Below are 16,303 nucleotides of genomic sequence, written 5' to 3'. Positions count from 1 at the left end.
AAAATTGACAAATATAGAGAAACTACATACTTAAACGCATTTTTTAAGGCGTAAATAACGAAAATCCATACGTTTTTATTCGCGGTGTACGCGCCACATTTTTTCGCTATTTTATAGTTTTATGGGCACAATACATAGAGTCAGACCAAACTAAATTTTGATAGCACAGACTGTGCAAGTGTCATTTTACACGCAGCAGGTTTATTAGAAACATTTGAATCTCACAGGAAGTAGAATCTGTAGAATCGTCATATTTAAAAAAAATCATGAATAATGCATATTAATTCCTCATTTATCCCTCACTAACATACATTTTCTAACTCTGGCTGATTTTGAACAATAACGGCACGGAAAAATAAATTTGGCAAATATACTTATCTCTGAAAGTGTGTTACGTTATATCGATAATTCTCCTTCTTTATAATGTTGGGCACATCACTACTAAAGTTAACGTAGCTAGTACAGAAATACCAATAGCAACAAATACGTTGGCGCGATGACGATTCGCGTTTGGAGTTTGTTATACTTAATTCGAAATTGAGACTGAAATATAGTTTTGTGATTTTATTGACTTTTCATCAAGATAATTATGGAGTGCATTAAATAGTGAATAAACTAAAGTAGAACAAAAGTTATACGTTATAACTAGTTAACTAATCAAGTTGTGGATTCTTAAAATTAATGAATAAAGGTAGGTACTGTTTGCACTATTTCTGTTGTTAAATAATATATGGATTGACTGTAATGTAAACAAAAAAAACATACCTAATATGACCGTTTTTTAAAATTTAACGACTAGATACTAAATCTAACTAAGAAATGCTTGCTTTGATGTAGAATTTGTAGGTAAATAAATTCTAGTTAGTCTACTTAACCTTACTAGGTACTTCTATAGAACTAGGGAACAAATCAAATTATTTTATAAAAAAATCGATTTGTTTTTTGAAGTAGTCACAACTCACATTACTTACTATAAAAATGTAGTTGAATAATGTAATATCCAAAAGCACTACTGATACTGTCAGTTTTTTACTCCTGTTACTTGCCTACAATTCTGCAACAACAATCCAGCACTTAGATTAAATTTTTGTATTGTTAACAATTGAAAAAAATATGTTTATGTATTTCCATTAAAGTTTTAGCCATATGGATGCACAAATCTAAAAAAACTTATTAATTATAAATTAAAGCAAATCTCATATATATTCTGACTTAATTAAAGTAATCAGCATAGGCATATTTTACTCTGGCCCATTAGAGATAGAGATCTTTATTTGTATATCAATATATGTTTCATACATGGACCCTGGAAAGGGTGTAGTAAAATAAAAGGTAAGTAGTTCACAATATCACACTTTGCTTACTATTACTTATATTCAGTGATCGGAACTATGGGAGTAAAACTTTAACAAAACTTATCGAGCGGACGTAAAAAGAGTGCTTATAGCCTTAAAAATATTCGAATATCTATGAATGTAAATATTTTTATGGCTGTAAGTACTATACTATTCCTATCCCTATGGACATGAATATTTTTAGGGCTGTATGCACTATTTTATGTCCGCTTAACAAGTTTTGTTAAAGTTTTACTCCCATAGTTCCGATCACTGCTTATATTAGTTACATACAACACAGCCTATACTTAGGTTATATGCTTGATCAAGCAAATCATTAATTAAGTGAAAGGAACATTTTGAGACTATTTACTGTATACTTTTATAAGGTTCGGCCAACCTTTAAGAAAGTTTACCAAATACACTATGAAATATTCAATTAGTCTTTCCAAAGACCATATTGATTGTGCCTATACTCTCAAAAACTTTGCAAGCAGCATGCAAGCTGGTCTTTCCGCTGCTTTGTAAACTGAATCTGAACACTTTGTACACATAAAGATGGCAATCAAAAGAGTATACCTACTTGCACCGGACCTTGGCTGCTCTCATTAATGTAACTATCACAAAAAAAACTGTACTGTAAATAGTTACACAGAAAATAAAACTGTAAACGTTAATCCGTTTATTGGAAATAATGAATTTATAATTGTTTATTGATTTTAATTAGATTCTTGTTACAGTGTAATAAAACAAAATACATCCCCATTTTAAAGCATAGAGTGCCCACTTCATACAAAGATTAAAGACCTATTAACAAAATAATTACTAATAAGTATTACATTTTAAACAAGTTTCAAACTTAGTATGTATCAATATGTTGTACCAAACTTCTCATACAACTTAATTTTATTAAATAAGAAAACTCGTGTATGGACTGTATGGAGTGAGCACTATATGCTTGACTTATTTCTCTGTTTTAAAATGTGTGTGGTCAATGGGAGACTGAGGAAAAATATATACTTCACCTCTGTTTTAATTTAGTAACTGTCAGATTACGGTCTCTACCTGCGCCTTTGTTGCACGCGCCCATTGCGCACTTGGTAAGGCCATTGTTTGACCGCTGTTAACAAAACTTTTATCTAAGTCATAAACTTGGTCATTTTACTGATTGTTTGAAAGCTAATAAAACGTGAATTAATAATGTTAAGTAGGTAAACGGGACATTTTATTGAGATAATTTACATTTCCTAAAAAAAGTAGGAAAAATAAACGAAATTTCCCTAAACATCTTGTAATAATAATTTGAGGGTGAATTTTCATTAGAATTATTATTTTATGTCCTTAATTTGTTATTGTTGATCATTATTGTTTTTGTTTCGTGTCGATAGGCCATGTAGTTTAAGAGCAGTTACGTTTTATTTACATGTAGTATGGAATTGCGAAAAAAAAAACATAAAAAAATCATAAAAAAATTGTAATAGAAAAAAAAATTAACCATTTTTTCGTCAATGAAATTTGTCGTAGTTTCTCGGATTTTCCGATGTGCACGTTAAAAAGACTCGCACTGTATAGAACTGGCACAAAGAAACAGTATTTTGGCCATGAGTTGTTGTTGTTTTGACAACAAACCATAGAACGGAGCGTGAATCTCGCGACCTGAACACGTAAGCGCCATGAATTTTTCGGTACTTAGGACGTTTTGGTGGCGTGGTACAGGTTGCGATTGTGACCATTTCATTGTTTGGTATGGCTTCTCTATAGTAATAATTACTCAATGCTCATTATACAGTTTGTATGAACTATATCTAAGGCCGGCCAGTCTAAATACTCTAAATCCGAATCTGAATTCATAATCTGATTTCATATATTACTTCAGAACGCACGGAATTGCATACAAGTTAACTATTCCTCACACACATTCTGATTTTTTCAGATTATGAATTTCTCAGATCTGTCAGATGATACTGACGTGCGTTATGAATTCAGAATATGAAAATTCAGATTATGAATACCGGACGCAAGTCTTTCCATACTTTATGTTTTATGTATGGACGAGCACACACTCGCTGGAATCAGATTTGCCATTGTCATTCATGGGAGAGAGTGAGACAGACGTTTTTGAGACAATTGATCAATCTGAATGTTTAAGACATGTTTGAGGCAAAGCTTTCTGAATTCAGAGAGACAATCCGGACGTGAGAGGTCAGCCTAAACCTATCGAGCGATATGGAAATTTAATGTTAAGATGACTAGTGATGCGAAAATGTCATCTTAAGATGCGAAATATATCTTGATATCTTAAGATACAAGATATACCTATCTCAAGACCCTTATACGAATATAATAAAAACAACACGGATACAATAATATCACACTATCTTCAGATTTCGAGCTGATATATTATAGTAACTTAACAGTGTGTTATACCTTTATATACTATAATAGGGTAGGTGCGTTAGCTTTTGTCCACTTATAGGAGTTGCCAACTTTGAAATGCGTAAAAAAGTTCTTAAAGTACACTTACTTATTTGTTTGCATTGATCATATTGTCGATTTTAGGTTAATATTACTTGATCACAAATAATATTTAAGTTTTTTTATATAAAAAAATATGTTCTGCAAAATTAGTGATATTTTAGTTTCCGTCCGCCTATGAGCTAGTTTTCTACCACGCATGAGCTAGTTTTAGACCACTGCATTATTAAGTTGAAAATCGATTATATACTTCGTTTAAGTCTTATGTTATATATAAATAATTTAAGTTGGTTTTAAAGCTTCTGCCCGTGACTTCAACCACTTATAATGTCACCTATGTCCATCCTTGGGACTCAAGCTATTTTTATACCAAATTCAACAATCCTTCATTTAAATCGGTCCAAAATCAATTGTACAAAATACCATTTTATTCATATACCGTTGACAATGGAGCGGGCGTTAACTAAATGCCTGCTTTAATAGGCGATACAGTTCATATTGAGAGCAAATGCCAATATATTTAAATAAAATCACCATACTAAACATTCGCCTAGCTATTTGACGGTCTTTCCATAACTGTCTTTATAACTATTATTACAATCACCTAATGTTAGTATACTGTATTAGCCATACAATTGTATTAACAAGCAAGCATTAAAATCTGTGTTGACATACGCTAGATAAAATGTTTAGCCGTTACGTTTATTTTATTCCCGTAAGACTCTAATATATTAAAATTATTTTAAACATGTTTCGATCCAATTATAGTATATATTCTGTATGAAATGCCTTATTAACCTAACTAACTTATTTAATTTGATAATGATTAATATTATATTCGTGTAAATAGCTTTGCAAATACAACATTATATGTGATCCTTTATAGTAACTTAAGTTATCCTTAAAAAATAGACATATACCATCGCAGACTTTTTGTAGACCAATCAAACAGAGACAATCTCACCATACATGTTGTTATATCTCAAACGGTATAGGCAGCGTTTTCGATTAAAGTTCCTAAACAGCGTAATTTTTTTGACATCTTTAGCAAATATCGTCATACATATTTCAACCAATTTACAAAAAAAAAAAAATGGTAAATGGTTTGTTTATTGACGGTTTTGTTGTACCTTAACCATTTTTCTAAAAACAATGAACAACTACAAAATAGGTCACAACTGCGTGTATTTTTGATTTTTAGATATAACCACATTCTTAAACGAGCGTAGGTTTTCCGTTTTAGTAGTCTGAAATGACTCTGAAAGAAAATTTTAATTAATTTACTCTTAACCACAATAGAATAATTATTTTGTACAATTTTATCAAGCGGCAATGTATTTCGTACATCGTGATCACTTTGTTACAGTTGTGACGTCGCGTCATTGATGCCACGAACAAGGTAGTGACACATTGCTTGCTGAATTATTTTATATAGAAAAACAAAAGTCAGATCGGCGTCAGAAATTTAATTATAACAGTTAAAAATCAATTCTTACGTTACTCCGACTATAGGTAATTAAATTACTAATTAGGCAAAATCACCTCTTGGTAAAACACTTTCGTAGCCAATCAGCCATTTAAGGCTTAATCGATGTTACGTGTTCACGAGAGTCGTAGTCACGCCGCTGTAAAGGTCGCAGGTCGCGTGCGACGTGTCAGGACAACGTGACTGACTAGGATTGAGAGGGTCTTGAATGCCGGCTCTGCGTCATGAAGTCAAGTGCTGTTATGTCATGCAGCTTTATTTTAACTTTGCTTTTACTTAGCTTCACATGGTATACTGCTGGCTGGCTTTTTCTGACTGGAGTTTTTAAATGGGATATTGAGGGCAGAAACAAGATGCCGTCTGCCGTGCTGCTAACGTTTTAATTAACGACGATTGGCATATATAGATTTTGAAAATAATATACAGCGTACAAAATCGACAATATTGATTAAAAGAAAAATTAGACCCGCTTCCGATATTTCTATCCAGGATCAAAAGCCAACCTAAATTATAATAGGGCACTAGAAAATACTTGTATACCTAACACACGGTGTTTTTTTAAATTCCTTTAATTTTAAGGGTGCATTCCTGAGCTTAAGTTACTTACTCAAAGACACCGGTATTCTAATTAACTTTATTTCGGAGATAATCGAACATTTGTTTTTACCTAATAAGGTCTCTGTGAATGTGTACACTTGCCTTAGGGCTCGTCTACATATAAGTTTATGCATTTGATACTAAATGCAAGTAAATTCTCGAAATGATATTGATACATATGTCAAAGATTTCAATTGTTTGGTAGAGTTAAATAGCATGCCCATGTAACACTACAACAACGCTATATAAATAAATAAATATTGGACATTCTTATACAAATTGACTAACCCCCACAGTAAGCTTAAGAAGGCTTGTGTTGTGAGTAACTCAGAAATAAATAAATATATGTAATATATAAATACTTAAATACTTAGAAATCACCCATGACTCGGGAACAAATATCCATGCTCATCACACGAATAAATGCTCTTACCAGGATTCGAACCAAGGACCATCGGCTTCATAGGCAGGGTCACTACTCATTAGGCCAGACAGGTCGACAACAAATGCAGAATTTAAATATTTTTTGCAATGTATGTATACTTTTACGTATAATTGGCCAAATAGATGCTTTCCGCTGGCAATACTGGCGATCAATACGAGTCTATGGAGGGTAGAGGTAAGGGGGTTCACTCACGGTACCATTAATTTTTACAGTTCATGGTTATAGATCATGCACGAAGACCCGCCCCACTATTTTTTTTATTAGGGGGATAAAGATAGTTTATTTTGCAAGTAGGCACATTACAATGCGCTTATGAACGTCAAATAAAGCTACGCAAGCTCTAACCCTACACCTCTGACCCGAGAAGATTTAAATCCCTCCTAAATTGTAGGAGGTTATCGCAATATGGGTCCGACAAACAAACTCGGCGGGACAAATCTTTTCAAAATATGGAATAGAAAAAAAAAACAAAATAACATACAGTAGGTACTTTCTTATAGAAATGTGATGCACTAGATTGCAAATGCAGGACGTTATCCCATCCATGATAAAATCGCTTATTTTCGCTCGCGAAATGAGTTTTTGCTTAACAACCGTTTTAAATTTAGAATCTGTAAGGATCAATCTGAAGTTTAGGGAGCAGAAGTTTAGGGATGGTGGAGTGCGGGGGGTTTGCCAAGAGCGTCAGTCGTCACTCGTCACAGTCGTGAGCGGTCAGCCGCTCGATACACACGACGCGACGATGAGTGACGTCCACGTTGTGACGTTACACAGATCTAGACTCGTCGTGAATATTGCTCCAAAAAAAAATCAAAATTTCTAAGAAGTCTCAGCGGGTTGTATAAAAAAGTCAGGTATATGTAATTTCATTTAGTATTGATTCCAATGCTTAGTCTAAGTAAGGACTTAACTACCTGTTACCGACGCGCGGTAAACGACACATCTTTTTACAAATATAACATTATTTTCCTTTAGGCATTTTATAATATGAATATAAAAGTACAATGCAAAAAATCATACAAAAATAATTGTACATTGTAAAAACCTAACCTAGGGTGCCGCCAGCAGCGGGGCAGGGCCCAAGCTGCCGGTGGTCAGGGCCGCAGAGTGAGGAACCGCCGGACTATCCGCGCCGTGTCCAAAATCACCGCCTTCTGCATCTGACCCTTGATCCAACCACCTAGCGAGATTTAGGGGTGGTGGAGTGCGGGGGGTTTGCCAAGAGCGTCAGTCATCACAGTCGTGAGCGGTCAGCCGCTCGATACTCACGACGATGAGTGACGTCCACGTTGTGACGTTACACAGATCTAGACTTGTCGTGAATGTTGCTCCACTTCATTGTTTGAAACTTTGAAAAAGATTCAAAATTTCTAAGAAATCTTAGCGGGCTGTATTAAAAAGTCAGGTATATGTAATTTAATTTAGTATTGATTCCAATGCTTAGACTAAGTAAGGACTAAACTACCTGTTACCGACATACCGACGCGCGGTAAATGACACATGTTCTATCTTTTTACAAATATGACATTATTTTCCTTTATTTATCTTGGGTTTTAGGTAAGGCATTTTATATTATGAACATAAAAGTACAATACAAAAAAAAACAAACAAAATACATATAAACACATTATAGAAACCTAACCTCAGCAGCGGGGCAGGGCCCAAGCTGCCGGTGGTAGGTTAGGGCCGCAGAGTGAGGAACCACCGGACTATCCGCGCCGTGTCCAAGATCACCGCTTTCTGCATCTGATCCTTGATTCAACCACCTAGCGAGAGTTTCTCAAGGTGTTGGTCGAGACTCTTCTCTATGAGACCGTTCGCTAAAACGATTATCGGGACAATGATCGTCGAATCAACATCCCACATGGCGGTAATCTCGTGAGCCAAGTCTAGGTACTTGCTGGACTTGTCCTTCTCGGCATTGACGAGATTCTCCTCACGGGGGATGGTAATGACACTATTTATTATTATGTTTATAAAAACATAAAATAATCACAAGAAATTGTATGAATCATGTACGAGTAGAGCATCTTTCCAGATGTTCCTGGTGCTCTCTCCTTATTAGTCGATTTATCGTAGTGTGCGTATGCACTTATAGCTAATTAATGTGTATAGATAGAACTACTACATTGCTAAAAGGTTGCACACTTGTACTGTAAGCTATTAGCAAAAAGAGTGGGGTGCATCTTCGTGGATGACACGATCTATACAGACCGATCAAAGCGACAGATTGACGCAGGGGCGGGCGCCGTAGGCGTTGCTTCCCTCGATCGCGCATTGATCGTAACGACCAATTGCTCCGTGTATGGCTAGCAAATTCGAAGCGACTGATCGTGCACGATTCTCGTCAGATTTATCAATTTTATTGGCGATTTATTGTCGCAAAAAAAAACAAATTGTACATACAGCAACGGATAAGCAAACAAGCAAAATAGGGACAATAGAGTGTAAGTCAAATAGGGTTGTTGACTGTATTACATTACACAATATATATATATATATATATATTACATCGTGCATGGTTAGACAGGAACTGATTGATAAAAAAAATCGTTTTGTCTGTTCTCGTGTTGACTGAAGAGAGTTAAAAAAAACCACTTGATTTGACTTAACAGTCAACCACCCATATGATATATGATATATTTTATAACCAAACTTGGAACGTAGGCGTAAATGTATTATGTAAGTAGTTTAGAAAAAAATCGTAAAATATATACTCCATACAAATTACTAAAGGTTAAAAATAATTCATGTGGCTCATCATTAGATAGGTCTTTAAAAATACATAAAGATTGCTAAAAAGGTTTTATTAAAAAAAAGTGTGATCTCCTCTAACTTTTGAACAGAGCAAAACTATTTTCAAAATATCTTAATAATAAAGCTTAATCAGCAAATATTTTTTCAGGAAAATTGTTTAGAATATGGTTGGTTAAGCCATTTAAGAGTTATAAAAAAAAACTAAATTTATTAAAACGACGAAAGTGCCACTAACATACGCTCTTTTGCTTGTACGGCTTTTTTGTATTGTCTGAAGGTACGGAAGCTTCCATTATGCGTGGTCCGACACGCACTTGGCTGGTTTTTTCAGTACGGATGTGCACAAAAAGAGGTACAATAATAATAATCAAAATAAAGAGTTATATATTGTAACCCAAAAATTCCGCCATAGGTGTCGTTTTGTACTTACCTACTGCTTTGTTTTTTCCCGTTAACACAAATATATTTAGTATCAAAATATCCAGTGTCATCTTCCACTCACAACAAGTTAGAAGTTACATCCCGAACACAATATACACTCATTTATTCATCAATAACAACAACCACAAACGACAAGACCCAAATGAAATGAACAAGTCATTATTAGCAACCGCGCCTATCCGATCCCAACACTTAGTATTTGATAAGTAATTGGCTTAAAATGTGGGTCCAATCAAAATCACAAAAAACGTCACACTAACCGGGCGATGTGACCAACGGGTGACTAAGATCCCGGCGCTCGTATGCGGAAAATTCAATTTCCGAGGCCGAGAGCCGAGACCGAGATCTCGGCTCGATTTTTGGCCGAGAGTGCCGAGACCGAGACCGAGATCTCGGTCGGACCTTAATAACAGCTGTTTTGGTGGTACCTAACTTTTCAGCAACCCCGCTAAATTGCCGTTGTTCTTTCCGAATGTATTTACCTATAACGTTTGTGTTTTTCTGTCGGCAGATACACAACCGAAGTTACTATGGACAACCTCGATGACTCCGAGAACAATGCGAAAGTTTCGGATTCAGCTTATTCTAACAGCTGCAGCAACAGTCAGTCTAGGCGAAGGTAAAGTATTTTTTTCCAATGTTTGACTTTGTTGTGGTGAAATCTTCAGCCACGACTTGTAGACAAATCAAGCGTCTTTTGTGGTGTAGAAAGGATTTTATGGAAAATTGGGTCGACTGTCGAATTAAATATTGTTAAATACGCACCGTCTTTGTCTTGATAATGACGAAGATAATTTGAAATAGGGGTGGACTGTAAAAGGAAACTTTGTAGCCACAGTAAATTTACTGCCATCTTTCGACACATGATCAAAATTTTTAGAACGCCATTTGACTTTGATCCTTATTCTTTGTAAAATTTCTATCTGGTTGTATAATGAAAACGAATATATTTGGCAGTTCGTTAGGGCTATTCAAGAAAAAGGTTTATTCTTTATTAAATGAGTGTGAGAATTAGGTTTAACGATCACATTATTTATTACTTTTTACAGTTGTTATACTCAGATAGCATTTCATAGTACTTATTAAGTTTATTATAAAAATATGTTTTACATATAGGAAACTATAGGTCTATATCATAAGAAATTCTAGCTGGTAGCTTACTTACTTACATGAATAAATAAAAAATCGTTAAGTATCAAAAAGATGGCGCCATGTAATAAATTGATCAAAGGCTAAAGGTATGGCGCCATAACCTTTGGGTTATGCCCGGTAATATGGCGCCATATTACCGGGTATAAGTTTTTGATATTTAATACATATTAGTGAAAGAATAAGGATTATAGTCAAATGACGTTCTAAAAGTTTTAATCATGTGTCGAAAGATGACAGTAAATTTACGTGGCTACAAAGTTTTCTTTGACAATCCACCTCTATTTCAAATTCTCTAGATAATGATGAGGGTTATTGACGTTACGTGACGCCTACGCCTACGATACCGGAGTCGTGGATGGAAGCTAGTAATTAAGTAAACGTATTTTTGTTCTTAGTTTAACTAGATAATTGTGTTATTTTTCAACCACAATGGATGGTTTGCCTAAGGCGATGCGCAGGGGGAACAGCTCTAAATACGATCCGTTTATTACGCAACGCCTCGACAGCGGTATCTGCTGGTGGCATTTAATAGAATCCAGTACAATAGCTCGCATGGATTTGCACGTTTTGCTTACGCGAACGATACCTCACGTTGTTAATTCTTTAATATACCTATATATTAAGGCTTATATATTTTTATAAAATAGTTCCGTTACTTGTATGGAGTGACAACGCACAGCCTAAACGTTGTTATTTGTAACATGTTTTTCACAAGTTGTTTTATATGAAAAGATTTTTTGGAATTCTATGCCCTAGGGGGTAGATATTAAAGCATACATATTACTACGTGTATTACTTACGCGAACGAAAGGTAGTGTATTAATGTAAAAACCTATGAAATACATTCTTTCTAATGATACGATTTTGTACAGTTCATTAGGTATATATTAATTATATTAATTGTGATCGAAAATATTTTGCAACGTATCAATATTACTATGGTAAGAAACGTGTGTTGCAATATTTAAATATGTAATTGGCCATTTTGGCTGTCACTATCTATTTGATGTTGACTGTATATTATTACACCTGCCGTGGTGCTAATTAATGCAGTAATGCTGAATTGCAAAGCGAATTTCTTTTTTTTCTGGTTACACCCATCAGGAGTTCCAAGCTTCTAAGGCGCATTATATTTTAAATTTTGTTTTCAGCTTGATCAGGTTCCCTTTGTCTCTGGTAAATTTTTACCGTTCGCCCCGATGTGTGTTGTATATGACGCTTGTGCAATTTTGAACATCAAAGTCACTATTCAAACAGCGAATTAACCAGGATGAAGTAACTTGTGTGTTAGACACACAAGTTACTTAATTACACGAATTTTAGTAGGTACTGACGGTTACGAACTTGAGTGACCCTTAAGTTGTTGCGATAAAGTTAACGAATGTTCAGATAAAGATACATGTTACAAATAAAGAAAATCTTAATTTATTGTTAAGAAAAAAAAGCGTGTGCTAATTTTAAACACCTCCCTCCACTTAGCTACTTCTAATGCTGACTGTATCCAACTAAATCTAAATATCTAAATTATATCTCTAGCGCTCTACTAAGCCGTAGCGATTTTACCGTGTTCTTGACCTAATTTACGCGATATCTTATTGACACGGTATATGTATTTATGATAATAATCATGTCATGTGTATTATTGACTTACAGCCACAGTTCCAAGTCAACACACTCTGGAAGCAATTCAAGTGGCAGCAGTGGATATGGTGGGAAGCAATCCACGTCTGGTAGCAGGTTAGTAAAACTTCTTATACCTTCAGGTCAGAGAAGTTTGATATGCCTTCTAATGCTCTGATGTCTGTGAAGCACAATAGGTACCTACCGGAAATGTACATTGTAGTATATTTATACCGCGAACAGATGGGAATTGGCGTTTCATATAAATCATTCCCATTTGTTCCCGCGTCATGTTTGGCGGCGTTAACGTGGGGCGGGGACAGATGGGAATATACACTCCCTTGCCTTGTATGTTTTTGTTATAACAGGAATCCGATTTTTAGGGTTCCGTACCCAAAGGGTCAAACGGTACCCTATTACTAAGACTCGGCTGTCCGTCCGTCTGTCACTAGGCTGTATCTCATGAACCGTGATAGTTAGTCCGTTGAAATTTCTACAGATTATGTATTACTGTTGCCGCTATAACAACAAATACTAAAAACAGAATAAAATAAATATTTCTTTCCAATCTCGAGGTTCTCATCCAATCAACGAAGGTAAGCAACGTTGGGCGGGGTCAGTACTTGGATGGGTGACCGTTTTTATAGATAATGGTACGGAACCCTTCCTGTGCGAATCCGACTCGCACTTGGCCGGTTTTCTCGAAAACTCGAGTTTTCAATTTTATGACCTTCCTTGTTACTCATAATAGTCGTAACGTTTGTCACCACACTTGCGAAGATTTTTTATTGCAATACCTTTAAGGTATTATTAAACCGTGATTAGAATACTGTTGAGCACATATGTTGTTTTATAATTTATACATGAAAATGCTGCTGTCGCTGATAGAGTGTGCAGATAAATGACAATGTTTGTTTCAGTGCGATAAATACTTATTTCAGATGATTTAAAGCTCGGAAAAAACATGAAATTAATTTTATAGTTTTAAATTTAAGTGACTGACAGACGGACAGACAAAGTCGTATCATAAGGGTTTTTTGTTGGGAATCGTCTTCTTAGTACGGAACCTTAAAAGTCACAATATTTATCAAGAATGGGGCTGTAACATGTGTGTATTGACTGTTTATTGTCATAGTTATTATCTACAAGATCCTCTGCGAGCTGCCATGAGACCTCCATGGTTACGCCAATTTGAAAAAAAAGTACTAAAATTAATTCGATAAAAAACCTAAGTATATATGTAATTATCAAAGACGCTCAAAAATTTCATAAGAAGCCGAGCTGCCGGACATAAGTATTGCGGAAGTCTATTGGCCCAAATTGAAATGGAGACGCTTCGCTCGCTTTCGCTCGCTCAGTCAATAACGCAGCGGATTGCGTGAGCGAATAACTCGAGAACGCGAAGCGGCGCGGCACGGCGCGGGTGAATCAATTCTTTGATACCTATGGAAGTGTCCTATGTGAGCGATCTCGTTGCAAATGCGAATGCCGTGGGCCGCCGCACCGCGCCTGGCTTCGCGATCGCGAGTTATTGGCCTTTCGAATCATATTCTGATTGCGGTCGTGTAATACACAATACGGTTGCCAAAAATTTAGGCCTATCTTGAGGCCTTTACTAGGGACTTCATCAATTCGAATCCTGATTTTTTGACTTTTGCACGATAGAAAAATTCACGAACATAGGTCGAATACGCACTGTAAAAAATTGTAACAATTTATGCATAAAAGCTAAAAATATGAAAATTGCTTCTAAAAATGATTACTTTTGTTTTTTTTTTTGTAAAAACTTACAACAAATTAAAGTTCACAAACATGGTTACGCTTACGGTAGGCTGGTTGCGATGTAATAGGCATAGTGTAATAAAGCGTTTACTTTGCAGCAAAACATTAAATAGCCAACAACCAGAAAAAAGGACAAAAGATAAAGAAGGAAAGAAAAAGAAGCAGCAGGGCCAAACAGAACTTGTTAAAATCCCAGCTGATGTGGAATTCAGACTTCCTAACCCAGCCCCCGTCACAGAGGTCGAGGAAGAACTTGAAGATGGTGAGTGACATTTGTATTCGAAGACAAGTCTGTTTAAGTCTGCCCTTGTCTAGATCTGGCAAGGACAAAGGTGGTTGTGATGGATCTCGATTTCGATCGATTCTCGGTTATTTTTTAAATTAAGTACCTACGTGTTTATCCTTATAAATAATTACTATTATTTGTCGTTTATGTAAGTCACTATTCGTTTAATATAAGTTCCTAATTCGCAACATTGATTGGTATCCAATATCCATATCGTAAAACGGCAAAATAACTTAGGTATTCATTTATAGCAGTTGTATTGGTTCATAATTGGCCTCATGCATGATTTTTAAAAATCATTATTTATGTCGGTTAAACACCGGAAAAAATAAAAATTCTTTTAAAATACTTCACATTATTTTATTACAAAAATATTTAAGAATTGAATAAATTTTGAGCGGTTGAAACGTTCATAATTTTTGGAGCCAATTCTACAGAGCCGATGACGTCACTCGTTGGACACAATTGACGTTTGTTACTAATGTTGTTCGTGTATTTCAGCTACTCGACACTTATTCGTTTTATTATTTTTAAATACCATGGATGAACCTTAAAACCATTTTATAGGCATTATCTTTCGCCAAAGTATACTAACAAATTAAAAGTGCAGCTTACAATGTACAATAGCACTCAATAATTAAGTTTCTAGATTTCAATGTAAAATTTAATGTAAAGTTTTTCATTTAACTTACTTACGAATTTTTACACAATATGGCACCGCATGCATATTCTATATTTAAACCATATATGGTAGGATCAACTAGATGTGCGATACGCGAGCGCATGTAAGGGACAAAACCAAGACGGAGATTTTTTTTAAACTTGAAGCATTTCAGGCTTAATTTATGGTGAAAGCACTACATATATATAGGTTAATAATCCAATAAAAGGATTTTTTTTTTGCTAAGGGCAGTTTGGCCATGCTTACCCGGGTATAATACCCTTCGAATTTCTTGCTTTTTTCTGCTAACAAGTTGGGTGTGTCTCAGTATAATAATCAATGTTTTTATTTAAAAGATTTTTTTACATCTCAATTTTATTGGCTGATTAGCCCAGAAGTTGGCACTGTTGGCGGGTCTTTGGCTAAAATGAAAAAAAAGCTACAAAAAAAAAAACTGTGTGAAACGAAGATTGGGAGGAGAGAAAAATACTTGGATGTATTGTTTCGGAATTGTAAATGATTAAGAATAAGTTAACTGTAGTTTTGCTGATGATAGACATCTACGATAATTCAAGCATCTACAAACCTACAGTAATGCAAAAACATCCGTAATTTCGTGTTACAACTACAAAGTAGTATGTGGCTAAAGTACGTACAAATTTAAATATTAAGTGTATTGAAACTAATTTTGTATTGCTAAATCGCGAAATACATTTATATACTAGGTTTTTTGTCAAAATCAGTGTGACGCAGAACAAAACAATATGTTTGACGAGTGGCGTCACGTGACGTTTCGACCAATGAATGGCATTGCGTTTCGCTCATTAGCATTTCGCGCTCAATTTTTATACTGTTTATTTATTAATTTAATCAATTAAATGATAATTTAATGACGGACATGCATTTGCAAAATGCTATAACGGTTACAATTATCCGAATAAAAATTATTTGTTTCAAATTTAAACTTCATGCTTGAGGCTAATTACGCAATTGCTGCATATCTAATGAGTCTAATGACCAGTCTAAAATCATGTCGTGTCAATGATATTGTGAAACCAGATGCTGATATTTTTCATGATCCTAGCAAAAATATCAATATCACATTTTCTATTATGCAATGTCTTCAGATTATTGAAATATAAAAAACAATGTGAGACCAATTATTACTTATACATCTTTAAAAAAATTGCGAATATTTTATGAGTCACTAAAACGAGCAACTTTAATATTTTACGTGAAGGTATGACTTTTTACTATTACTAAGTCT

At 34.9% G+C, this 16,303-nt stretch overlaps 1 protein-coding gene across 5 annotated transcripts in view; it reads left to right on the top strand.

Moving 5' to 3' along the window:
* Positions 1 to 461: 461 nt before the first annotated feature.
* LOC133516884 (period circadian protein) overlaps positions 462 to 16,303 on the top strand; it is a 51,280-nt gene continuing 35,438 nt past the window's right edge. For all 5 annotated transcript variants that reach the window (XM_061849935.1, XM_061849928.1, XM_061849919.1 and 2 more), the window contains exons 1-4: positions 462 to 691; positions 10,047 to 10,154; positions 12,341 to 12,424; positions 14,188 to 14,351. In XM_061849935.1, the coding sequence (XP_061705919.1) occupies positions 10,066 to 10,154; positions 12,341 to 12,424; positions 14,188 to 14,351 (337 nt within the window). In that variant the 5' untranslated portion in view covers positions 462 to 691; positions 10,047 to 10,065. The remainder of the gene's footprint in view (positions 692 to 10,046; positions 10,155 to 12,340; positions 12,425 to 14,187; positions 14,352 to 16,303) is intronic.

This window comes from Cydia pomonella, chromosome 1 (genome assembly GCF_033807575.1).
Source record: "Cydia pomonella isolate Wapato2018A chromosome 1, ilCydPomo1, whole genome shotgun sequence".
Taxonomy (NCBI): Eukaryota; Metazoa; Arthropoda; class Insecta; order Lepidoptera; family Tortricidae; genus Cydia; species Cydia pomonella.
Note: the sequence above shows the minus strand (reverse complement) of the source record. Positions and strands in the feature narration are given on the sequence as shown.